Source organism: Hylobates moloch, unplaced genomic scaffold (assembly GCF_009828535.3).
Source record: "Hylobates moloch isolate HMO894 unplaced genomic scaffold, HMol_V3 SCAFFOLD_11, whole genome shotgun sequence".
Classification (NCBI taxonomy): Eukaryota; Metazoa; Chordata; class Mammalia; order Primates; family Hylobatidae; genus Hylobates; species Hylobates moloch.
Window position 1 is genome coordinate 61,613,259 of NW_026652286.1, and position 25,761 is coordinate 61,639,019.

The following is a 25,761-nucleotide window of genomic DNA, read 5'->3' on the forward strand; positions in this document are numbered from 1 at the left end:
ATGGTGGGAGCCTGCAGTCCCAGCTACTCGGGAGGCTGCGGCAGGAGAATGGCGTGGACCTGGGAGGCGGAGCTTGCAGTGAGCGGAGATCATCACACCACTGCACTCCAGCCTGGGCGACAGTGCAAGACTCCATCTCAAAAAAAAAAAAAAACAAAAATGAATTCCAGTCTCAGCTCTGCTACAAACTCAATAGATGACTTGTAGCAATTTTGGGCTTCAGTTTTCCCAATCGTAAAATAAGACTACTCCTACCTTCAGTATTTTATATTCAATAATATAACTGTATATGGAAAAAGTCCTAGCTAGCACAAGAAAAGGAAACTTCTTAAAGTGAATAGCAACTTAAAAATTTTCCCCTTGGTTTGTTTAGAAAACTCACTTTTTGGCTAGTATAACCATCCTTAAGAAACAAAACATTTTTTCTTAAAATTTCTTCTCTGTAATATAATGAATATTCTTCATCATTAGCATTATCTATTAATGACAATAGTCCATTTGCCTCCAGTGAATCTCTTTAACAATGGCTCATAATTTAAATCCATCACCCGCTGTGAATGCTCTAAGTAAACACTGATTTGTGGGTTTATAAATCACATGGCTGTGTAGATTAAATTGATTCAGCCTGTTCCTTGTCTACATTGCTTTTATGCTGTTGTTTTAAATGCCTATACTACCACAGTCACCGAATTGGCATTTTAAAGTCACTGCATGAAGAACTATCAAGCATTTCACTTTTAACTTGAAATTTTTAAAAAAGCAAATGAAGTCCCAAATGTACGTATGTATATGTATGGATTTATGTAGTATATATGTATGAGTGTGTGTGTATGAATCATAGTTTTTTAGAATTATTTACATTTAAAAATTATAACCTTCCCTTGCATAAATCAGGTGATACAGCAAGATTAAAAACCGATGGAAAGTCCTATTGAATTCTCTGTTTGGGAACATATAAAGAAAATGCCCTTATCCACAAAATAAATGTCTTGGTATAATCCTATAGAAATTGGTAGTTTGGGCCAAGCCTGGTGGCTCACACCCGTAATCCCAGCACTTTGAGAGGCCAAGGTGGGAGGATCACTTAAGCCCGGGAGTTTGAGACCAGTCTGGTCAACATTGTGAAACCCGTCTCTACTAAAAATACAAAAATTGGCTAGGTGTGGTGGCATGTGCCTCTAGTCCCAGTTACTTGGTAGGCTGAGATGGGAGGATCACCTCAGTTCAGGAGGTGGAGATTGCAGTGAACCGAGATCATGTCACTGAATGCCAGTGTGGCTGGAAGACTCTGTCTCAGGAAAAAAAAAAAAGACAAGAAAAAGAAAAGAGGTGTATGAGTAGAAAGACCTATAGCAATAGCCATTTTGTTTAGAGGTTCTTAAACAGGTGTGCTTCTTTCTGGAGTGTGTTTGTAGGTTCCCCCAAATTGTAGGGATGTGCTGTATGTCATACTAAGCATTTTAATCAGATTCTCAAAAGGATACACTATCCAAAAATTAATAAAATGATACATTTTAGTCTATGTATGAGAAGTAATTTGACTTAGTCACACCATTAGCCTGCAACAACACTGATAGTTCCAGAACTCAAATTCCTAAGGCTTCTCATGCTAGTGTGCACTCAAATGCTAATCCCTTTTTTTTTTTTTTAAGACAGAGTCTCACTCTGTTGCCAGGGCAGGGTTGGAGTGTAGTGGCGCAATCTCAGCTCACTGCAACCTCGGCCTTGCCTCCCCGGTTCAAGTGATACTCGTGCCTCAGCCTCCCGAGTAGCTGGGACTATAGGCACCCACCACCATGTCTGGCTAATTTTTGTATTTTTAGTAGAGATGGGGTTTCACCATGTTGGCCAGGTTGGTCTTCAACTCCTGACCTCAAGTGATCTGCCCGCCTTGGCCTCCCAAAGTGCTGGGATTACAGGTGTGAGCCACCATAGCCAGTGCAAATGCTAATTCCTGACAAGCAGAGTGTGTTTCCTAAACTTGCATCATCTTGTGAACGAATGTTGCTGCTTTATTTGTTCCAAAGTTATAGTGAGCTTATAGAAATTTCAACAGCACCATTTCAATTTTAACATTTATTGCTACTAAAATTAGTGACTTAAGGCTTATATTATAGGAATAATCCCTCAAAATAAAACAAAGTTCTCTTAAACATGTCAGATGAAGCCCTGCAGAAGCAAAGATGACCTATGTTTAACATTTAACATTTGAACACCTACTGGAACTTAAATAAGCAAGGAGGTTCATCTAGAATGGCAGACTAGCTTTGAAACATTATCTTTCTTTTGAAAAATCTTCTACCTGTTTTAATGAAATTAGGTGCATTAATATAATCACATAAATAAATTATGATCAGTATAGAGTCAGTATTGCACATTAAGCCTGGACTAACTCAAAGTTTCTTTTTACTAGTTCTTTCTGTTAAATGTTTTTATGAAAATTCTTTTTAATCTAAAAACTGTTGTCAAGACATACTAGTTATTAAATATGCCTTCAGAGCTAAATCTGCATGAGCATTCCACATTCCTATCACTTTTTTGGGTTCATCTTCTTTCCATAGAAAGGAGAATTTCAAGGAAAGGAAGAAATATCTACAAGTAAATATCATTCAGTATGGGTTAGCATGCTTGATTGCTATTGGTGAATTATAGCAAAAAAACGCCTTAGCATCTATCATGTTATGTTTTATGTAAAATTTTAACAATGGCAAGGTAAGTCACACTGCTGATTTCAGCAATGTGTTATATTTGATAGCAATTGATAGCTGACTACTAAACAAAATCACTAAACTGTATGAATGCTTTAATTCTTTTTTTTTTTTTTTTTTTGAGATGGAATCTTGCTCTGTCACCCAGGCTGGAGTGCAGTGGTGCAATCTTGGCTCACTGCAACCTCTGCCCACCGGGTTCAAGCGATTCTCTGCCTCAGTTTCCTGAGTAGCCGGGATTATAGGCGCCCGCCAACACACCCGCCTAATTTTTGTATTTTTAGTAGAGATGGGGTTTCACCAACTTGGTCAGGTTGGTCTTGAACTCTGACCTTGTGATCCACCCGCCTTGGCCTCCCAAAGTGCTGGGATTACAGGAGTGAGCCATGAATGCCTTAATTCTTAAGATAGTAATGGGGAATATTGTTCTGAGCCAAGAATATGATAGCCAGGGAACATAAGTTTATAAGATCACACAGTGTAGTTCCAACAGTGACTTTAAACCCAACAGTTCCCTATGGAAACTCAGGATACCAAAAAGTGCAACAGTAATATTCTGGATTCTAAACTTAAGTTTGAATAAGAATATCATATTTCCTCTTATTTAAAAGGTAAAATACAGGTTTTAGTGTTCACGAATGTGACTAGACTTTCAATATCTCCATCATAAACCAATGTGTGACAAAGGAGATAAATCTTATATTCAGTCCCTACTGACAGACATGATGTCCTCTGGTCTCAAAGTGCAAATTAACTAAGTATCCTTAGAGGCTACAGCCTAAGACAAACCCTACCTGGGGAAAAAAAAAATAATAATAGAGACAAAAATGCTGAAAAAAGGAAAAAGTTATTAGTATATATATGTATATATATATATATATATATCCCTTTATAATTTATAGTAGGAATATTTTCATTACCATGCAATAGTGATAGATTAAATAAAGATGAAAGGGACCTATTAAATCATGTCTAATGCATGCTAAGGGAAGGCATATTTCCCTAGAGAGGGGAATAAAAAGAAAAAAATATATAAAAATAGATACTATAACAACATTTGAGGAAGGTTCAGTTAGCATATAGTCTTCAGATATCAAATATAGGTATTAGCATAAGTAGTGGAGATGATTAGATATTGACACAAAGTACCCATATCAATACAGAGTCTTGTGCTGTGTTTTCAAACATCTAATATATTTGCCTGGAGTGCTTGCAAATTAAAGCTACTCTGTTTATACACAACATAGAAAATGGAATTTGAGCTTCAATGAATTTTTAATTTTGTTCAATCTTGCATTTGTTCAACCAAAAACAATTTAAAGAGGAACATGACAATCAGCCTTAGATTGAGCAAGTTCAGCTCCTCACTAGGGAGTTCTTGAATCCACCATAAAAATCAACAGTGTGCATCTAATAGTTTTAATTTGAGAACTGAAAAGTGAATCATCACATCAAATATTCTTCAGGGTCTCTTTGGTTTCCAGATTAAACATGTAATGTGACGGGTCATCTTGCCACATTCTCACATTTCCATTTTAAATAATCATAAATAAGAAAACCTTACTATTCTTTGGCATAACACAGCTCTTTGATTCCGCTGAGTTTCAAAGTCTTAGAAATTGCACTCATTCCTTCTTTAGAGTCCTGCTTCATGGCAAAAGTTTTCAGCTGAAAGACTCTTTATTGTATTCAAATCTTGTCCCATATGAGTTGTTCTGGTTACTCAGTTTATGAAGAGTCTTGGATAGTGAATTGGGTCCACAACAGAAAACACCAACTGTTTTCCTAGAACAAGAGCAGAGGAAATAGAAAATCAGGTGTAAAATTAGGCAGAACATGACAAGAAGTATGTTTTATGAGCATGGTTTAAAGTATTAACAAAGTCAATTTCTTGCTATTTTACATATTGAAAACAATTTTCTAATTATTTCCAAATGTAAATGTCAACCAGGAAAATATTTTATTTACCTCATACTTTTCGTTCTAGAATTTGGGATAATTCAAAGAATGTACCTATGAGCACAAATACGCTTATTATCAGGCAGAGATTTATGTTTGCCTTAGTCTTTTCATGACTTGTCATTGGTGAAACCAGCAACCTCATTAAGAACAGCAATTGATAGATGTCAATTGCTAAACAGCTGACCTCTGAATAGATGTTCAGTCCACACTGGACAATGTAAATTCTTCTTTTATTAGACACTTTACACATAGTTATCTAAAATTCCTACATGGATTTGCAAAAGCAGTGATGAACAAGGAAGGAAAGAAAAAAGATACTACCAATTTGAAATAATAATTTTAAGTGGCTAATTTATATTCACAGTAAAACAAAAAACATATTCATCTAGTTCTTTTTTATTTATGCACTGCAATAATGGTAACAAATTCCAAGCAGTTTTATTATTCTCTAATATAAAATTTTAGTAGTTAAATAATACATATCTCTAACAAATAGGCTAAATAAATCCCAGGAAATAAATAATATTTCAAATTGACCTTCTTCCCAAGTTTGATTTGCATTTGATTCTTCCTAGGATGTCAAAATGATTAATATTTCGTCTCATATCTTGGGAAAATCCAGTATGTCTTAATTATCGCAGAATAACTCATGCTGAACAAAAGACACTGAATCCATTAAAATTGGTACCAAAAATTAATAGTAAATACTGAAAAAAAAAGTTATTAAAACTTTTTACCTTGAAAAACGAAACTAAAAGCTGTGAAAATAGAATTTTACTTGCAGCCATGATGGGGTAATAGGGAGTAGATCTACCCTCTTACATTAAGAATCTAGAGAAAAGCAAACAAAATAGATGAAATAAGTATGTTCAGACACTGAATAATAGGTAGCATGGAACTACGATCCCTGAGAAAAGGGAAGAAAACAAGCTAAGCACAGTCACTCTCTTTGCTTGTTGCCTGGAGTCAATCTACTGGCTGCAGCAGACAGGGGAAACTCCAGCAAAGATTGGTGATTACACTGAGGAGACAAAGAACGGAGTTCATTAAGGCCCAAACAGCTGGAATTTGTGGAGCAGAATATGGAAGGGAAGGGAGATCCACAGAAAGACGCCTTGGAGATTGGTAGAGGAGAATCCTCAAGTCTTTGATTAATAATCTGTTCATATATGATAAGAAACTTCATGAATGTGGGTCAAGAGCTATCAGAGATCAACAGGACAAATAATTGCCAGAGTTTACACAGGACTGCAAATAATTTGTATTCACACACACCAGAATAGAAAGTCCTATAAATACAGGGCAATGGGTTGTATTCTCAGAAACGTATCACCTTATTTGCAAGGAGTAGAGGGGATATTGGTAAAATTAGCCTTGGACTGAAAGCTGCTCTGGACTTCCACTAACAAATCTTAAAAGTGAGCCTTGTAAAGATCAAACTGAACCCGAGTAACTTAACTGCATGTCAGAACAAGTCCTACACTATTAAAATAAATAAATCAAAATTTGGCACCTAACATTTAAACTTTAAAATGTACAGAAATCAACAAAAAAGTACCAGGAATTCAAAAAGCAAGAAAGCATGAACTATAACTAAGAGTGTTATGGCATAGGTTGAAGTCCTAACCCTCAGTGCTTCAGGATGTGACTGCATTTGGAGATAAGGCTTTTAAGAAGGCAATTTAAGTTAAAATGAAGGTACTAGGGTAGGCCCTAATCCAATCTGAATGGTGTACTTATAAGAAGTAATTTGAACACAAAAAGAGACACCAGGGAAGTGCATACACAGAGAAAAAGCCACGTGAAGAGGCATCAAGAACGTAGCCATCTGCAAGTCAAGGAGAGAGATCTCAGGAAACCAGTCCTGCCTGCATTTTGATCTTAAACTTCCAGCCCCCAGAATTATGAGAAAATAAATTGCTATTGTTTAATCCATCAGTCTGTGGTATATTGCTATGGTAGCCCTAGCAAACTAATACAAGGAGAAAGCATTCAACAGAAACAGGCTTAGAATGATAGAGATGACAGACGTGGTCATTGAAACAGTGATGATATACAGGCTTCATATATTCAAAGAAAAGCATAATCATGATGAGATGATAAATGGAATATTTTTTAAGGCCCAAACATAAATTCTAGAGATGGAATGCAATATTTGAAATGATAAATACACTAGATGAGTTAATAAAAGAATAGGCATTGCTGAAGAAAAAGTAAACTTGAAGAAAAAGCATTAGAATCTATCCAAATTGAAGCCCACAGAGAACAAAAACTGAAAAAAAAAAAAAAAGCGAACAACAGAGCATAAGTGGCCCGTGGGACAATACCAACTAGTCGAAAATACATGTAACCACAGTCCAACATGAGAGAAGACCAAGGGAGAAGAAAAAAAAAAAATAAAATAAAAGATCTCATTAAATCTCAAGGAGAATAAACACAAAGGAAACTATACCTAGGCAATTGATAATAAAATACTAAAAACGAGTGACAAAAAGAAAAACATAAAACCAAACAGACTGGGGGAAAAGACACATTACAAATCATCAACAGAAAATATAAGAATGAAATATAAGAATGAAAGCGAACTTTTTGTCATTAAACTTTGTAAGTCAGAAGGCAATGAAGTGATATCTTCAAAGTACTAAAATATAAAACAAGACATCAACTATTATATATCAAGCAAATTTTATGCCAAACAAAAATGATTTTTCAGAAATGAAGATGGAATAAAAACTTTGTATACAAACAAAAGCTGAAAGAATTTATTGTCAGCAAACCAGCACTATAAAGGACACTAAAGAAAACTACTCAAGAAGTAGGAAAATAAAATTAGATGGAAATTTGAATCAACCAAAGGAAAGAAGGACACCAAAATAGTAAAATCTGTCAGTAAATATAAAATATTTAATTTGTCTAATTTCTAATCTTTTTAATATATGCTTGATGTTTAAAACAAAAAATTCTAATAATGAGAATTATAACATATGTATATGTAAGATGAATGCAAAAATAGCAAAAGGGATGGAAGAAATGGAAGTACATGAAGTGTTACAATATTACTCAAAGTACCAGCCTGGCCAACAGAGTGAGATCCCATTCCTACAAAAAATTTTAAAAATTAGCTAAGCATGGTGGTATGCAACTGTAGTTCCAGCTACTCAGGAGACTGAGGTGGGAAGAGCTCTTGAGCCCAGGAATTCAAGGTTGCAGTGAGCCTAGATCATGTCACTGCACTCTGGCCTGGGCAACAGAGCAATACTCTGTCTCTAAAAAATAAACATAAATATAAACATAAAAAATAAAATAGGCTGTGATAAGCTAATGATGTATACTGTAAACTTAGAACAATGTTTCTGTAATTTTGGCTTCATCAGAATCATTTTAGAGACTTCATAGAACACAAATAGCTAGGTCTCCCCATCCCTCGTTTCTGATTTGGCAGATCTTCGATAGGGCTCAAGAATTTGCTTTTCTAACAAGATTCTAATTGACACTGGTCCGAGGAATCCAGTTCAGGAACCAACAACCTAAAGCAATTACTAAAAAGAAAAAAAAAATACCGAGGTATAGCTAACATTAGAGAAAAAAGGGGAATTATAAAAAATACTCAACCCAAATCAAGGTAAAAAAAGAAAATCAAAGAAAGAAAGAACAAATAGATAAGTACAAAGCAATGGTGAACTGCTAGATTTAAAGCCAACCGTATTTTCATTAAATTAAATGTAAATGATTTAAACACTGAAACTAAAAAGCTTCAACATAAAGCAAACACTGATGGAACTGTAAAGACAGATAAATTCATAATTATAGTTAATTATTTCAATATTCTTCTCTCAGTAATTAATATAAGCAGACAGAAATTCAGTAAGCATATTGAAAACTTGAACACCACTATCAACCTATTGGAACTAATTGACATTTGTAGAATGTTCTATCTAACAATAATGGAATACAAATTCTTTTTAAGTACATATGGAACATTCACCAAGATTGAACATATTCTGGGCAATAAAACAGGTGTCAATACATTTTAAGGGAGTAGAATCACAAGTAGTTCATTTTTAGATCAAATCCCAATTGAACTAGAAATTAAGAACAAAAAGATACGTGGAAAATTTCCGCATTTTTGGAAATTAAAAAACATTTTTAAATAACCCACAGGTCAAAGAAAAAACATAAAAAATAAAAAATATTTGAACGAGATGAAAATGAAAACAAATCAAAATGTATAAGATTTAGCAAAAGTGGTGTTTAGAGGAAAACGTATAGCATTAAACACTTTTATTAAGAAAAACAGTCTGAAATCAATGACCTATGTTTCCATTTTAAGAAACTAGTAAAAATTTTAAAAAGCTAATTAAACCCAAAGTGAGCAAAAGAAATAAAAATATATGAAAATAAATGATGTTATACTTAATAAAATTTAAATTACTACTGAAACATAATGCAGCTTCCATTAAAATGAAAAGAGAACTGAGTCATTTTGTTTCTTTGTATAAACTTTCTGTCAACACCATATTACGGCAACAGGATACCATTATGGGCTTGCTTGGCTTTGACAGGGCAATTATAGAGTAGTTTGGCAAGTTTTTCAGATTTCCTAAAGGTACTTCTTAAATACTTGATAATAAAATCAAGTATTAATTATAAAATAAATAATAATAAAAATCATTATTTTTAAATCACACAGGATATTATGATTTTTGTGTTTCTTTAACATTTTCTTTTGCAATTATTAACTAGCTTAACTCTCTGATATCCTTTGTGTGTGTGTGTGATTTGAGGATTCCCTAATGTCACTCTCACTAACTTAATGAAATCTTACTTTTTTTTTTCTTTTTCGAATTCTACAAGGAATCTTTGCAATTCATTTGCATAGATTTGCATTAGAGTGCCACAATCCAGCAATTATCTGGAGACCTGTCTACATAGCCTTTGACGGAATGGGTGGAGGTAGATTTGGGTACTAAGAAGAAAATGTGGTTTGGGGGTAGACATTAGAAACTAGTTCTATAAATGTTCATACTTGCTTTTTCATGTAGATCTGTAAGTGCAGAATCTTACATAATGAGAACTTAATCACTCCGGAGAGCTTATTCACTCGTTGTATTATAGATCCAGGAGAACTGAGTCACTTGACTCAGGGTCACAGGAGTAAATGTGAGACTAAACCTAGTTATTCTTAATTTGTATTGTTTGAAAACACTACAAGGCAGTAAAATAAAGATATAATCTCAAACATTTCACCCAATCCCAGAGTAGTAATTCTCTACTCAAAAAGCCAAATAAAGTTCAACTTTTCTTTCTCTCTTTGCATCATGCATAAACTTCACAGCTCAAAACAGGATATACATTTTAATTACAAACAATAGGAAACCAAGTTTGGGTTAGACATAATAAATAATTTTCTAATAGTTTATTAAATACTAAATGGTTTACAATGTAATATTTAGAATATCTCTACTTCAAAAAAATTAGTTATTAATTCTTTTAGTGTTACAGTTAACATTCTGCTACAGCATTCATAGTAAACATGGGAGTTTCTTGCAGCACCTCCCTACCTCCCATCTAAGGGGAACATGGTAAAATAAGATTGCCACTCTTTATCTGTGACAAGCTGACTATGCCCTGCTGCAAAGCACAATGAACTTGCAGTCAGGAGATTTGTGTTCATATCTGCATTCTGGCTCATTAACCATGGCTTTTGCTAAATCATTATATTTTGAGGTCCTAGCTTCTTCATTTGTAAAATAAAAATGAAGGCAAGTTGACTCCCAAAGCTCCTTCACTTTCCATGATCATATAATACCATCATATAATTCAATTTCTGAATTTAATAAAAGCAGCAAAAGAAAGGAATGACTGTCACACACATGTGGAAAGTAAATTAATTCTGACTTTTAGTTTTGGTAGAGCAGTACCCAAATGTGTATACCTGTTGAGCCAGCAATTCGAACTCAAAGATCTTAATCTACTGCAATACTCTCACATGAGAAAGTATGTACAAAGATAATTACCACAGCACTATTTTTAACTGTAAAGAAATATAAGTAATCCAAATATAAATAATTAGGGTAGTAACAGTCATGTTATTCATACTCTAGAATACTTTGAGGTACAATTACACAGAAATTGTCCATGATCAAAAGAAGCACATCATTAAAAAGTTAGTTGGTTCTTCCTAGCAAAGCCAAGAAAAAAATAAAACAACAAAAACAACAAAGTAAGCTGAAGAATTACTTGTCATAGATTCAATTTTTGTTAAAAAACTAAGGTTTCGATTTTAAATATATTCACACACACACACACAAACATATGTTTACATATACTTTCATAAGTACACACACATACTCTCACACAAACTTACAAAAGCTTCTGTAAGAATACATAACGAAGAGTTACCAATCATTACCTCTGGGCCAGGAGTGTTTAATGCAATTTAAATTTATATTCTACATAGTATACTAACCTAATGCCTACTGGTTTAATAAGTAATCACTTTCTGAAAGTGAAAAAGTGTTGCCCAACATATGATATTTTAAAAGCTTAACTTATATGCCTATCTTCCCTACTGTTACCTCTATATGTTTTCAGCAATTTATGTGCATGAGGTTAATCAAAATGCTACATCACAAATGAAACCATCCATTTACACGGTTCCTTTGTCCAGTTAATGAGACCTGAAGAATGTTGATCCATTCTTTTCCTAAGTATGCTACATAAAAATCCTTCAAAAAATGTTAACACATTTCAGGTACCTGCCTGAGAATCAATACAGAAAGTCAAAGTATTGTACAAAATTTCAACAGCAGATGGTGCACATTTGCTCTTCTTAAACCAGTTTTCCATTTTTTCCAGAGAAAGAACAAACTGCTAAATATACGCACACACACAAATCGCTCTAAAACAAAAACAGCCTAACAAATGAGACTTCTTGAGAACTAACTGTAGGAACCAACAGCCTCAATCTATTTCCCTGTAAATAATCTGCTCTTCAGGAATTTGGTTTCTGAATTCAGCCAAAGAACCTATCAGTTTTCAGCAATATACAGTGAAAATCAACAAAAAACTTCTTGTCAGAAGTCAATAAATGGCACTAAAGAGGAACATGTCTGCAATGCATAGCAAGAGACAGATGAGTATGACAAGATTATCACATCTAAGATGGGTGAGACTGGAGAAAGATGGGAAAGGAAGATAGCCAAAAGTGGGTTGAAATCATTTTTTTCTAAATTTCAACTCTGAATATTACAAAAAAGTTCTGCTTTGTAAATCATGCTTACATCTTCATCCCAAAACTACTTCATCAAGGGAAGGGTAATACTACAAAAGTGTTTTAAACATGACTGTAATCTGAATCACATGGGTAACGTTATTCCTTCATAAATTTTGCTTCCCAGGCTCCATTCTGTAATTTCTAAAACAAAATCTTTGAAGGTAGAGATAGGGATCATCTTGAATCAGTGATTTCTTCAATAAATAATATTCATCCATGATTTCCTAAATTGGATTTTTTAAAATATATCCATTTAATAAGCTGGCCTGTGCATTTATAATCAAATATCCTTTTGATGTTTACAAAAATATATTTTAAAAATGATGAAGTGTTCAACTATATAAAGTAATTGTAATGATAACTCAAGCCAGAAGTAAAAATTAACACTAGAGTCTTATGATTACAGGAAATTTTAAAATGAAATATTTAATTTATGTTCATTCTTTTTGCAGAAGTATGATTAGGATTAGGTTAGCAATAAAAATATGATTAGTTCAAATGTACAAATAAATTGAATTTTGATAAAATTATATGGGTTAATGGGACAGAAATACAACACAAATGAAAGAAACAGAATGATGTAAAACATCCAACTGCTAAAAGAAGAGTTTATGTATTTTTGTAATAAATGACAATATCATCTAGCTATATTTATATTCCAGTGGATATGTTTAAAGAAATTATGTTAATTACAAAATGTCAATATCTGCAATATGTTAGAAATCACATCTTTTACAACTATGTAAATTTATGATGAAACTATTTAGATGTAAACCTAAAAATATGTGAGTGGTTATATAGTTTTCAAAATCTTCTTAGAATTCTTATAGATCAGTGCACTGCACTATGATAAATTTACAAAAGACAAATGGGCTTGCTGGTCTGTGCCCTAAAATGAAAGCTTTCCTTCTTGGTAATTTCTTCAGATCATAGACACATAGTCTGTAAGAACAAGATTCTTTATAAAATTATAGTTTCTAAATAATATTTTTGGAAATATTCTAGGTTTAAAGACTGCATATTACAATGCAGAAGGTTTTTTTAAAAACAAACAAACAAAAAACATATTCATTCTGGTAAAAAAAGGTATAAAAAATGTGATTTTTAAATGACTTTGTTGTTAGAACTAATTGTAAAGTTCTTTGTTTGCAAACATGATTTTGAAAACTTTTCCTAGGATTACCTGATATATGCTGTGGGAATGAATACCCATTTTTAATATAGGCCTATACAAATTTATAATCAGATAGGAGAGTTTAGTTCATAAATACATTATAGACTATTTCTAAGCTAAACTTTAATTATTTGGAATTACAAAAATGTAGGACGATGCTTGCCTTACTTCTTCCTTTGATAGTGAAAGAGTGTTTCAGTGAATTTGTCATTTGTAAACTCATTGCCAATTCATTTTTAAACTTCATGTAATTATTTGAAAATATTTTAATTAATTTATTAGCCACATATCAAATTTTTGAGGTATAGGACTTACCCTCTGTTATATTTTGCTATTTCATCAAACAAAAGTTTCCACCGAGGACGTCCAATAAACAGTCTTGAATTCAGTGCATGATATTTTTCTCCAATTATCTTCTGCCAAAAAGAAAGCACTACATTATTCGAGATTTAGTTAAGTAACCTAGTTCTCTAATATCGTTTCTGCTGGTGCTGCGGCTTCCCACCAAATTGCTGTGATATAAAGAATGTAAGTATCAAATGGCAACCTATTATGTACAATTATTTCAAAATATCATTTCTTTTCTCCTTTCTTTTAAAATCCATTATCTCCTTGAATTCCATTTGTTTGTTTTTAAACAAACAAACAAAATCTATTCTGGTAAAAAGTCACAAAAATTTGATTTTTAAATGAATTAATTGTTAGAACTAATTGTTAGAACTAATCTCCTTGAATGCCATTCTGACAAATGGCTAATTTTCTTAGACTTCAGTTAGTTGTTTCATCTTTAAAGAACTGCAATGTAAGACAAAGAATGAATTCTAATTGGTCAATCTCAAAAAGGCTCAGCACATAGACTTCATTGAAGTATTTTGGCACCACAAATACAGTTGTCATATTTGGCTCATTATATAAGTAAAATACTACAAATTGTTATCGTAAATTTGGGGAAATGATCCTAGACAAGACAGCTCAAGAGAGCAGGACTCCAAAATTGGGTCTATCAACAAATGGCTGTGAATGGGCTCCTGTTTGCAATTAACAGAGCATTAGATCTAAATCAATGTGAAGAGTCAGAGTGAACTGCGGAGAAAGGAGGAAGTATCTGAGTCCCAGGCAGGCAAACTGAGAACCAAATGCAAATTATGCTTCATACCTTAATTATCGCAATACCAGGAGGAAAAGTGATATTGACTTACTTCGTGAGACTGGTAAAATGAAATACTTTTTACATACCAAGTAGGGTAGAAATACGACTGGAAAACTTAGATTAGTTTTGAGGTAACTGACAAACATTCAAATTTTGTATTCGAAGTATTGTGAAAATGTATGACAAAAAGTACCAAAATAAAATTTGCGAATGCATTCATGCCTAGATTTATACACCAATCCAGCTCTTCAATGTTGTCTTCAAATATTAGTTTCATCACTTGCAAAATGGGAATAACATTTACTGCTTGACTCTGTTTTAATTACATAAACTAATATATGTGAAATTATTAGCACAGTTCCTAGAACAGTAAATAAATAATGCATGATGGCTATCATTATTTTTAGTTTTCTTTGTCTAGAAATAAGCTTAATTGTATATGAACTCATCTTCTCTCTCCACATAAAACATTCCCTCAATAAAAAGAAATCACATGGCTGTTCATGTGTAGTCTGAATTTTAGAAGAACTTGAGGCGATAGTGAAGAGGGGAGGGGCAGCCTCAAAGGTCAGACCTTTTGAGTCTGCCCCAGCTCCCTGTGAGAAGGACAAATGGAAGGCATAATATGGTTGACTTCAAGGACAAGCTATGACTTTTCTGGACATATTCCAAAGGAGGCCTTCCTCTAGGAATCTTCTGTTCGAACCACCTGCAGGAATTTTCTTCCACCACAGCTCCCACAGTAAATCTATTATCAAGAGGCTTGTTTAATTTACAATAACATCAACTACATACCTGTATCCCATCTGTCTGACTGAGGTACAGCTGGATGTTGACATAGTCGGGTCTGTTCTCTTGCCAAAACTGAGAGGACAGAAAAAGGAATAGACTTATTGCAATTCTGTGGGTATACTCAGATTTTCTCCTTTTTTTTCTTGAGAAAAAAAGACAATCGTGATTTAATTTATGCATGCTAGCAAATATAAAACAAAACAAATAGACGCTTTTTCCTGTTCCTGCCTTCCGCTTATTCAGCAATGGGCTCTGGTTTCTCTTGTACAAAAATGCACGAGGCAAAAATATACCTGCAAAAATAAATAGTCTAGAAAAAGATATGGAACATCAACCCCTCATTTCCCCCTCCCCGAAGGCTTTGGCAACCTGAGAGGATTTTACTGTATCTGAATTGTTTGAAACATTTTTAGCAAGGATGCATATGTAGAGACTATTCTACTTCCTGCCTCTGCAAATTAAACTACTCTAGGGACGTCCGATAAGTGACAGCATAATATATTTGTGCTTTTGTGTCTGGCTTATTTCATTTATTATGTCTTCAAAGTTCATCCATGTAGTATGTGTCATAATTTCCTTCCTTTTTAAGGCTGAATAGTATTACATTGTACGTGTATATTTGTCTAACCACTCATCTATTGATGAATATTTGGGTTGTTTCCATCCTTTGGCTATTGTGAATAATGCTTCTATGGGCATTGGCATACAAATATCTGTCCAATTCCCTGCTTTTAATTCTTCTAGGTACATACCCAGAACTAATATTTTTATTTATTTTTGTTTATTTATTTTGCATAAAGTCTGGAGGACTTACGTAACCTACCTCCTCCCAGAAAAGCACGGACACTACCTCTCTAATTGCCTCTCCTACTATTCTTTCTCTTGCTTACTCTGCTTCATCCACATAGTTCTCCTTTCTCTTCTTTCAGGACACCAAGCATACTGCTGCCTCAGAGCCCTTGCCTATGAAGTTAGGTTTCTCTATCTTGATTTTTTTTCTCCAAAATATGTGTCTAGTCTGCTCATTCACTTCAGTCAAGTCTGCTCAAATGGCATTATAGCATTTTGTTTGATGGTTGTTCCTGAACATGCAATATAAATTAACACACTCTCTACTGTTTATGCTGCTTTACTCCTACTTTCCCTTCCTTCTTTGTCCTAACCCGACTCTCAGAACCTGACGCTCGATGTATTTATTGGTTGTTGTCTATCTTGCCCCCTTAGAATGTAAACCACATGAGATCAGAAACTTGGTTTTATTTTGTCACCTGATGAGTTTTCAGATCCTAGAATAGTTTCAGATTGATAGTAAGCAGTTAATAAATATACACTGAATGATAGAATGACTGACTTAATGAGTGAATACATGCACCAAGAGGTATATATAATGATATCCATTTCAGCATTCTTTGTAATAAAAAAGTATCTAACATTAGAGAATTGTTCAGTAAACTAGATATATCTATACAATGAAATACTCTAATTGTTGACACCGGGAAAAACAATGAGGTAGTTCTATATGCACTAATACCAAAAAATAGTCAAGACATAGTAATCAATTAATAAAGGAATTTGCATAAACAATATAAATAGTATGATATAATTTATAGAACACTTAAGAGTTACCTCTGTTTACATAGATTAGGTAGGGAAGGTAGTAAGAGAGGATTTTACTTTATCAGAATTGTTTGAAATATTTATAGCAAGGATGCATATGTGTATCACTTGTATAATGTGAATAAAGATAAATAGGTCAAATGTTACAGGTAGGATAGGAAAAGATTCCTGCTTTATCTCTGCAAAAAATAAAACACAGAATTTGGGATTCTTGAGATTTGTATCGTATACCAAAAAGTCTGATGATTTGCAGTATTAAAGATGGCAATCAAGGGTAAGTGCTATCAGAACAAAGGATGAAAGGTGTTACAGCAGGTGCCTTCTGGTATTTCCCTCCATTGTCTTCCCTCATCACCTTTAGCCATAGGCATACATTTCTATGTGAAACACCCTACGTTAAAACATAGAAATGAATGTTTCTATGTTAAAATATATTAGATATATATGTGTACTCACAAATATCCATATCTGAAAAGACGTGTGCCTAATTGCTAACAGATATTATCTCTGATTTTTTATGTTTAAGAGACTTATTTCTTTCCTTGCTACTTCTCTGCATAATTTCTATGGTTTATTCTATGGCAAGCATTTATTGATTTTGTAATATAAAGATATAACTATTTTTAATTTGAAAAATTGCAAAACTAGAACCAACCCTAATGTTACCTTTTTATGCAACATACAGAGTAAGTCCGCAAACCAACGGAAGGACTGGATATCTCTGCATACCCAAATAAAGTATAGTCTTCTAAGCTTGTATGGTTTCCAGTCATCCCTTTAAAATTAAAATAACATGATAGTGATTAGGATGGCAAATACAAATATTAAGGAATTACTATATTTTTGAAAGTTTGCTTTTCATTAGTAAGCAACCAATAGAAAAATCAGTCATTTACGTTCTAGCATCTGATACAGCACTTACCACGAGACCTAAATGAATTTAATATGCAATATACTGACTCCAGGATATGACATACTTCATGAATTTAGGCGTTTAAGTGTTAAATGAATTTAAGTGTGAATAATATTCACAAGTGTGCATATCATCCATTTCCAGTTGAAGGCCATAACTGAACTGGACCAGAATAATATTGGGATCTGCATCTCAGAACAAAAGAAGCTTTCAACTTTCAGTGAATTCTATCACAGGCTGAGTAGGGTTCCAAAGGTCATTTAGTCTTGCCCTGGCTTTTTGGCAAAATGAGCCAAAACCATTCCAGAAACTTGGTTGTTTACCCCCTCTTAAAAATCATTAAAGAAAGAGATTTCACAATCATGTACGATGTAATGCATTCCAGCAACTCATAATTCCAAGTTTGGATCCCCATTTATAAAGTAGGCTTGAGGTTAAGAAAATGATCTTCCTTTTTCATAACATTAGGTATCCAAATAACTTGTAATATGTTGTCAGAAACAAACTATTTCTGGCTTAGAACATGATCATTTTCGTAAGAACCGCCAGAAAGTACCAAATTTACATCTAGTATTTAAAACTGAAATAAAATATCATTCAAACACATCACTTAAATTTATTATTGCTTTTTTGGTTCTGCAAAAAAAAGTAAATGGAATAGATTTGAGAATAACTTTCTACTTTCATTTTGCTTTGTGTTTTCATAAGAATACAAATCAATTAACTTTTGCTTATAATCCTGAAACTAAAATAAGTTTTAGTTTAGTATTTCCTGGTCAGACAATTTCACCCTTTTTTTTTTTTTTTTTTTTTGGGGAGTCTCGCTCTGTCACCCAGGCTGGAGTGCAGTGGCACCATCTCCCCTCACTGCGACCTCCACCTCCCAGGTGCAAGAGATTCTCGTGCCTCAGCCTCTGGAGTAGCTGGGATTACAGGCAGGTACAACCACGCCTGGTTGATTTTTGCACTGTTAGTAGAGACAGGGTTTCACCATGTTGACCAGGCTGGTCTTGAACTCCTGGCCTCAAGCGACCCACCCACCTCGGCCTCCCAAAGTGCTGGGATTACAGGTGTGAGCCAATGTGCCCGGCCACAATTTCACCTTTGAAGTTACTTTCTTTAGTCTGTTGTAAATTTGCTAAGTAATAAATGAAGGAATGATGTGTTCAGTTGTCATCTCAGAAAAGCCTGACCATACTTCAACAATAAACCCAGCCCTTTATTTCCATATCCATTAATGTCTACCTTTTGTCGTAATTCTAATATTTTCTGAAATAATTTTATTTATATTTCTCATTGTTTTCTTTTTTACCTGCCCCATTTGAATGTAAGCTTTTTAAGGGCAGGGACTCTGTTTTCATTCATTGCTGTCTTCCCAATACCTGTAAGACCTATTGGCACATGGGTGCTCAAAAACATTTGTTGACTGAATGAATGAGTAGAACCACTTACCGCTGATGAGGACATAGAAAATGAAGGATGGAGGCGAATGACTTTTAACAGAGGAAAAGGACAGAGGAATTCATAACTGTGATATGACATCTTTCTACAAGAGAATATGCTAGGAGCCACAGACCACATGTTGAGAATCACTGAATTATTCCCCTCATCAATCAGTAAATGGAGGTCCTTGATCAACAAGTAGAATAATTCAATAAGGAATTGTTTTACACTAAAAAGAGAGATATCAGAAATATTGGCAGTTCTCTATTTGGATTAACAAAATAGATCAAAATGACATACAACAGGGTGTTGAGTATTGATGCAAATGGAGTTACTCCAATGCCTGCAGCCACGCAGAGGCTGACCTCATAGTTCAGTGATTCCTCAAATGGACTTCCAAAAGGACCATCAATATACAGCCTGTAGAGCAGTCAGAAAAAGGTGGGACAAAAATGAAAATCAGTGAAATTAATTTTCTGTACCATATAGCAAACTTGCTGAAAGCAATCTCTAGGTTTTGTGATGGGTCAGGCCTTATTTCATGGCTTCTCATAGTGATTAGCCTAAAGGAGTAGCAAATGATGTTTATGAAGTGTCAAGATTAAAACAAATACATCTGTTTCTAAGTGTGCCTTTTTTGAGGGAACCATTAATTAAAAGTATAGGGTAATGTAAATATGATCATGCCAGGTAGCTATGGACAAGTTAAAGCTCTGATCATATTAGATTACTATATATGACTAAATTAAAGTAACAATTGCTTTACTGTGTCTAAATTCAATAAACATTTTGTCAACGGCTAGATCAGTACTGGAAATACTTATTTAAACATTTACTATGTGAACAGAAAAATAATAGGAGTAAGGAAAAGAATCTAACACTGTCCCTCCTCTTGTCCTGGTTGTTCATAAGTATAGAACTTTACTTACGAACTGATAGTTCTTTAGCTGTAAAGGACAATCATAAAGGAAGCTCTGAAGCTCTAATTACTCTGCTTATGTTTATATATTCAAGTGTGTGTGTGTGAGACAGAGAGAGAGAGCATAGAGAAATCCTTCTTAACTGCAATAGAAATGCTAATTGTCCATATAATATTCATCCTCCCATTCTTTCTTAGTAACAGACAATTAATTTTATTCAGGGAAGCAAAAAGTCCAGCCAAAATACTACATTTCTCAGACTCCCTGCATCTGTTTTGGCTGTGTGACTATATTTTGGCCACTGCCTCCTCCTTCCTACTCGTCTGCTTTCTGAGCTACGCACCCACACACACACCCTCCCCACTCCCCACAAAGCTACTCTTTGGTATTTTGAAATAACTTTGGACAGGACGACTAGAACTCAGCGTTCTAGTCATTTACTAAGGCTGGGATTCCAGAAAAGTAATTTGTCCTCTCTAAACTGGGTTTCTTTCATCTATAAAAGGGTCAATAAGATGGGATGCTACAGAAAAAAAGAATGCTAAGAATTATAGAGGGCCACACAAATATTAGAAATACATTTTGTTTACGGCATCAATGAGTGCCTACAGTATACTGACAGGCCTTCTGGGAGGCCCAGTATTGATGCAAGAAATGGGCTAACTCCAGTATGAGCTGGGAAATGTAGGTGGGAATTTGGTTTTAAGGCCCTTAGAGAATCAGTTGTTTTTCATTTGAAATGTTTTTTTTTTTTGTACCAGGAGAGAGAAAACTTTGCTTTTCTTGGAAAAAATAAGAAGATAAAATTACTAGTATTTGATTACTTCTAGTTTTTTGAGGGAGATGGAAATGGAAACTGCTTAAATCACTTTTTTTATGTATTTAATCTGATGAATGTGTGAAATACACTGCCTTTCATTTATGAGCAGTGACTTTCTCCCTATCATAGTATATGTTCTTTAAAAGAATGTTATGTTGCTATTATCATAATATATATAACCAGATTGTAGAAATTAAAAGCAACTCTTTAAAGTCTTGCTATAACACAGTAGAGATGAAATCAACTTCATATATTTTTAAATTTCAGTTGATAACTAAAGAAAAGATCCTTTATGAAGGATTGTGGATCTAAGATAATTCTAAGAATAAGAGATATCTTCTTCCCTGACCCACTTAAAAGTATATAAACATTTTCTGACATTTAAGTTTTTCCTTTCAAATGAGAATTTATTTATATTTTAAAAAACTGACTTAAATCTTTTATTAAGGTTAATGAGTTTCAAGCTACATTTCTGTTTTATGTGGCTGAATGTGAATATACTTGTTAAAGCTTTTAACATGGTGTCTGAACATAGTGAAACCTGATAAATATTAGATATTTAAGAATAATATAATAAATATTATATTATCATTAAGAGTAAAAGTTTGTAATTTACAACACTTCATGTTCATGTAAGTGTAAATTTTTGAAAAATATTTGCCTTTTAAAATCTTCTCTGATCATCTGTCACTTTAAACAGTTCTTTTAATTAATAAAAAATTTCAAGGGTCTGGTGCAGTGGCTCACACCTGTAATCCCAGCACTTTGGGAGGCTGAGGCAGGAGGATTGCTTAGGGCCAGAATTTTGAGCCCAGCCTGAGCAACAAAATGAGACCCTTGTCTTAAGTATTAGCTGGGCACAGTGGCACATGCTTGTACTAGGGAGGCTGAGGCAGGAGGATGGCTTGAGTCCAGGAGGTTGAGACTGCAGTGAGCTATGATCACACCACTGCACTCCTGCCTGGGTGACAGAGTAAAACTGTGTCCAAAAATTTTTTCTTTTTCAAGACATGCCTGAGACTCTTACCTCAGAAACCTAAAGTAAGCTATATTAACAATGGATACTCTTCACTGAACATTTAGTCCAAGGTTGGTACTGAATGTTCTATGTATACCTTCACTGTTAAGCCACACAACAACTTTCATAGGAAAGTATAATGCCTATTTTATTGCACTGAGAACTAAAACTCAAAAAGGTTAAATAATTTTCTTAAGGTCACACTTATATTAAGGGGGCATGACTTTTACTAAATTCATTCTAACTCCAAAGCTTAGTTTGTTAATAATCAGATAATAATCTTTACAATTACCAATTATTTTGGTGAAGGGTATTATATAAAGGTAAAAACAAAAAAAAAGGTTCCAGGACAATTATCTAACAGTTCTCTCTTCATGTAGGAGAAAAGTGAGTGTGAAAAACTATTCCTCAGGAGAGGATGGTATTGCAGTTTTAGACCATTCTAGTCTGAGATAATCATATCAATAGAAATAACAAACAAAAGGAGTGAGTTTAAAAAGCCCAAGATGGTTCTTCCTTGATGGCTTTCAAATTTTACTATGTATCAGAATTTCCTGTAGGGCTTGTTAAAATTCTAGGCCCTACCCCGAGACTTGCTGACTCAGAAGTCTGAGCATTTGTAGTTTCCACCATTCCCCCAGGAGCTACTGATGTTGCTGATAGAGCAGGTAAGGAGGATAAGGAGTGAGCTAGTGCAGGTGGTGATTTTACAGAGGGTCCCCAGCTTAGGATGGTTCAATTTAAAATTTTTTGACTTTATGATGGAGTGAAAGCAATATGTATTCAATAGGGACTGTACTTAAAATTTTGAATTTTGACCTTTTCCTGCGCTAGTGGTATTTGGTACAATATTCTCTCATGATGCTGGGCAGCTGCCACAGCTTCCAGCCAGACACATGATCATGAGCTTAAACAACCAATACTGTACTCTACAGTGTACAGCAGCATTCAATACAGGTAGGTAATTTTTTCAATCCCTGCCCCTTTCCCTCCCATATCTTGTATTCCTCAGTGTCTATTGTTTCCATCTTCATGTCTACGTGTACCCAATGTTTAGTTTTCTGTTTTTGCATGTAAACATAAATAAATACAAATAACCTATTTTCATCTCAATAGATGCAGAAAAAGTTTTCGATAAAATCCAACATCACTTTACGGTAAAAACCCTCAATCAACTAGGCATATAAGGAACATATCTCAAAATAATAAGAGCCATCTATGACAAACCCACAACCAACACCATCCTGAATTGGCAAAAGATGGATGTATTTCCCTTGAGAACCAGAACAAGACAAGGACGCCCACTCTCACCACTCTTGTTCAACATAGCACTGGAAGTCCTAGCCAGAGCAATCAAGTAGGAGAAAGAAAGGAAAGGCATCCAAATAAGAAAAGAAGTCATACTATCTCTCTTTGCTGATGATTTGCTTCCATACCTAGAAAAACCTACTCTGCCAAGAGAACTGATAAATGACTTCAGTAGTTTCAGTATACAAAGTCAATGCACAAAAATCAGCAGCATTTCCATATACCAGTAATGTTCAAGCTGAGAGCCAAATCAAGAACTCAATCTTACTTACAATTTGTAATTATTATTTAATGCCATCTCATGTTAAAATAAAAGCAACATTGTTTGAAAAAAAACCAATTTGATGTTTATCTCTTGGAATTCTGAATGATTCAGTCGAGGCCTTACAAATTAATTAATTTAAAGTCTGCAAGGATAAAAGTTCTTTGGCAAGGAGTCCCCATAAAATAATCATGCCAACAAAATTATACTCCAATAACCATTACAAATGGATACATTTAATATAAGATTTTTAACAAAGGAAGGACTTCAGGCTACTTTGTCGACTGACAATTTCTGCCTAAAAATAAAAAAAAAAAAAAACCCAAATAAACAACAAAAATCCCTCAAACCTAAAAACTGAAGAGTCTGAAAAGATGTATGGCAGCTGAATGCAGGATGGGGTAACAAAGAAAGAAAATGGCTCTCAAAGGCACTAGATGGAGAATCACCTGTGCTTAATCTATCTCCAGAAAGTGGCTACTTCCCCAACTTGTTCTGAAATTTTAGCCACCTAACCTCCAGCTGTAGACTAAGCTTGGCCCTATCCTTCAACCAATTCTTATCTGAGTCAGGAACGAGTTGTGCTCTCAGTCAGCACTAAGGCTTGTTTATTGCTTGCTCATTAGCCTTGCCCTAACACGGCTTCTTGACTTACATCTCTGAGCCAAAATCTTTACAATTTAAGCGGTACCTCAGTTTTACAGTCCTGATGACAGGGTTTTTCCTTGTGAATCCCAGCCCAGGGGTCGGAATCCACTACCTGCTAATAGACCAGCATCCTTTGGACATCAATAGCATTAGGCATTCTTATAACTACATTCCACACTCTAGTCAGAATACTACCTTTTAGATCTCTTGCCATCCAGGTATTGAAATTTCACATACTATATAAAAGAAAAGCCTAAATTAAAGGATTAGAAGATGAAAGACAGTAATTCTTTAATGAAAGACAATATGTATACTGTGGAAAATCTTATGAATTACTGTGCTTATAGAAACTGTACCAGAATAACCACTACACCAGAAATAGGCAGACACACAAGGGAAAGGGCCCCTTCCTGACTAATCCAAGCAGAGCATATCACCCAGAACCACCTCTACCAGACAGGACAATGCATCCCTTCTGACAAGATTTAGAATGGATTGAAGATATAAAAGCAGCCTACACGGCAGAGCCTTTCCCCCTGCACTGAGGCAAGCAATCGCTGTGAAAAATGGCCAAACAGAGCTGACAATGAGAATGGTGATGAAAATTCACTTTTGCAAGAGGCCAGGTGCTTTCTATGATTTTATTTAAATACCACAAAGACTTACAAGAAAGAATTGTGTCACACATTGGGCATTCCTCAAAGCAACATTAGAAGGAAGGTATCTCCATTATCATCATTTGTAATACAGAACAAAAAGTCAACATAAAGATGCTCAGATTGCCACTCTCCCTCAATCATGAGGACTTAAACCAGAACGTGACTCAAGTGAAAAAGCTTGAAGCCACCCAAAGCTCTTTCCTTCTCCCTCTCTCTCCTCCTCTCCTTCCATAATAGTCATCACATTCTGTTAATTATGCCTCCTAACACCCTTAGACATCTATCTGAACTTCCATATTACTATTACCACACTATGAATCCATTATCATTTCCTGCCTGAATATGAAATTGCCAACTAGCTAGTGTGCTGGCCCCATGTGGTACCTCATATACCTCTCTAGTTTCATGAGAAATCTATAAACATGTAAGTCTAATTATCTTTCTCCTTGGCTTAAAATCCTTTCATGGGTCTTCATTGTCTTTACAACAAAGTCCAAGGTCGTTTAAGTGGCAGTCCAGGCCAGAAGCAATGGCTCATATCTGTAATCCCAATATTTTGGGAGGCTGAGGTGGGATGATTGCTTGAGGCTAGGAGTTCAAGACCAGCCTGTGCAACAAAGACCAGGCCTGTGATAACAATGTGATAAGACCTATGTCTCTGGCCAGGTGTGGTGGCTCATGCCTGTAATCCCAGCATTTTGGGAGGTCAAGGCAGGTGGATCACCAGAATCAGGAGTTCAAGACTAGCCTGGCCAACCAATATGGTGAAACCTTGTCTCTACTAAAAATACAAAAATTAGCTGGGCATGGTAGCACGTGCCTGTAATCCCAGCTACTTGGGAGGTTGAGGCAGGAAAATTTCTTGAATCTGGGAGGCAGAAGTTGCAGTGAGCAGAGATCATGCCATTGCACTCCAACCTGGGTAACAGAGTAAGACTCCATCTCAAAAAAAAAAAAAAATCGGCCGGGCACGGTGGCTCACGCCTGTAATCCCAGCACTTTGGGAGGCCGAGGCGGGCGGATCACGAGGTCAGGAGATCGAAACCATCCTGGCTAACACGGTGAAACCCCGTCTCTACTAAAAATACAAA

General features: G+C 34.7%; 1 protein-coding gene across 4 annotated transcripts in view; it reads right to left on the reverse strand.

Moving 5' to 3' along the window:
- Nucleotides 1-4,352: 4,352 nt before the first annotated feature.
- NOX4 (NADPH oxidase 4) overlaps nucleotides 4,353-25,761 on the reverse strand; it is a 170,247-nt gene continuing 148,838 nt past the window's right edge. For 3 of the 4 annotated variants that reach the window (XM_032167129.2, XM_032167128.2, XM_032167131.2), the window contains 5 exons: nucleotides 19,336-19,455; nucleotides 17,346-17,454; nucleotides 15,066-15,134; nucleotides 13,436-13,536; nucleotides 4,353-4,493 (listed from right to left, as the gene is read on the reverse strand). In XM_032167129.2, coding sequence (XP_032023020.1) covers nucleotides 4,373-4,493; nucleotides 13,436-13,536; nucleotides 15,066-15,134; nucleotides 17,346-17,454; nucleotides 19,336-19,455 — 520 coding nt within the window. In that variant the 3' untranslated portion in view covers nucleotides 4,353-4,372. The remainder of the gene's footprint in view (nucleotides 4,494-13,435; nucleotides 13,537-15,065; nucleotides 15,135-17,345; nucleotides 17,455-19,335; nucleotides 19,456-25,761) is intronic. The other variant, XM_032167132.2, reaches the window with a different exon arrangement.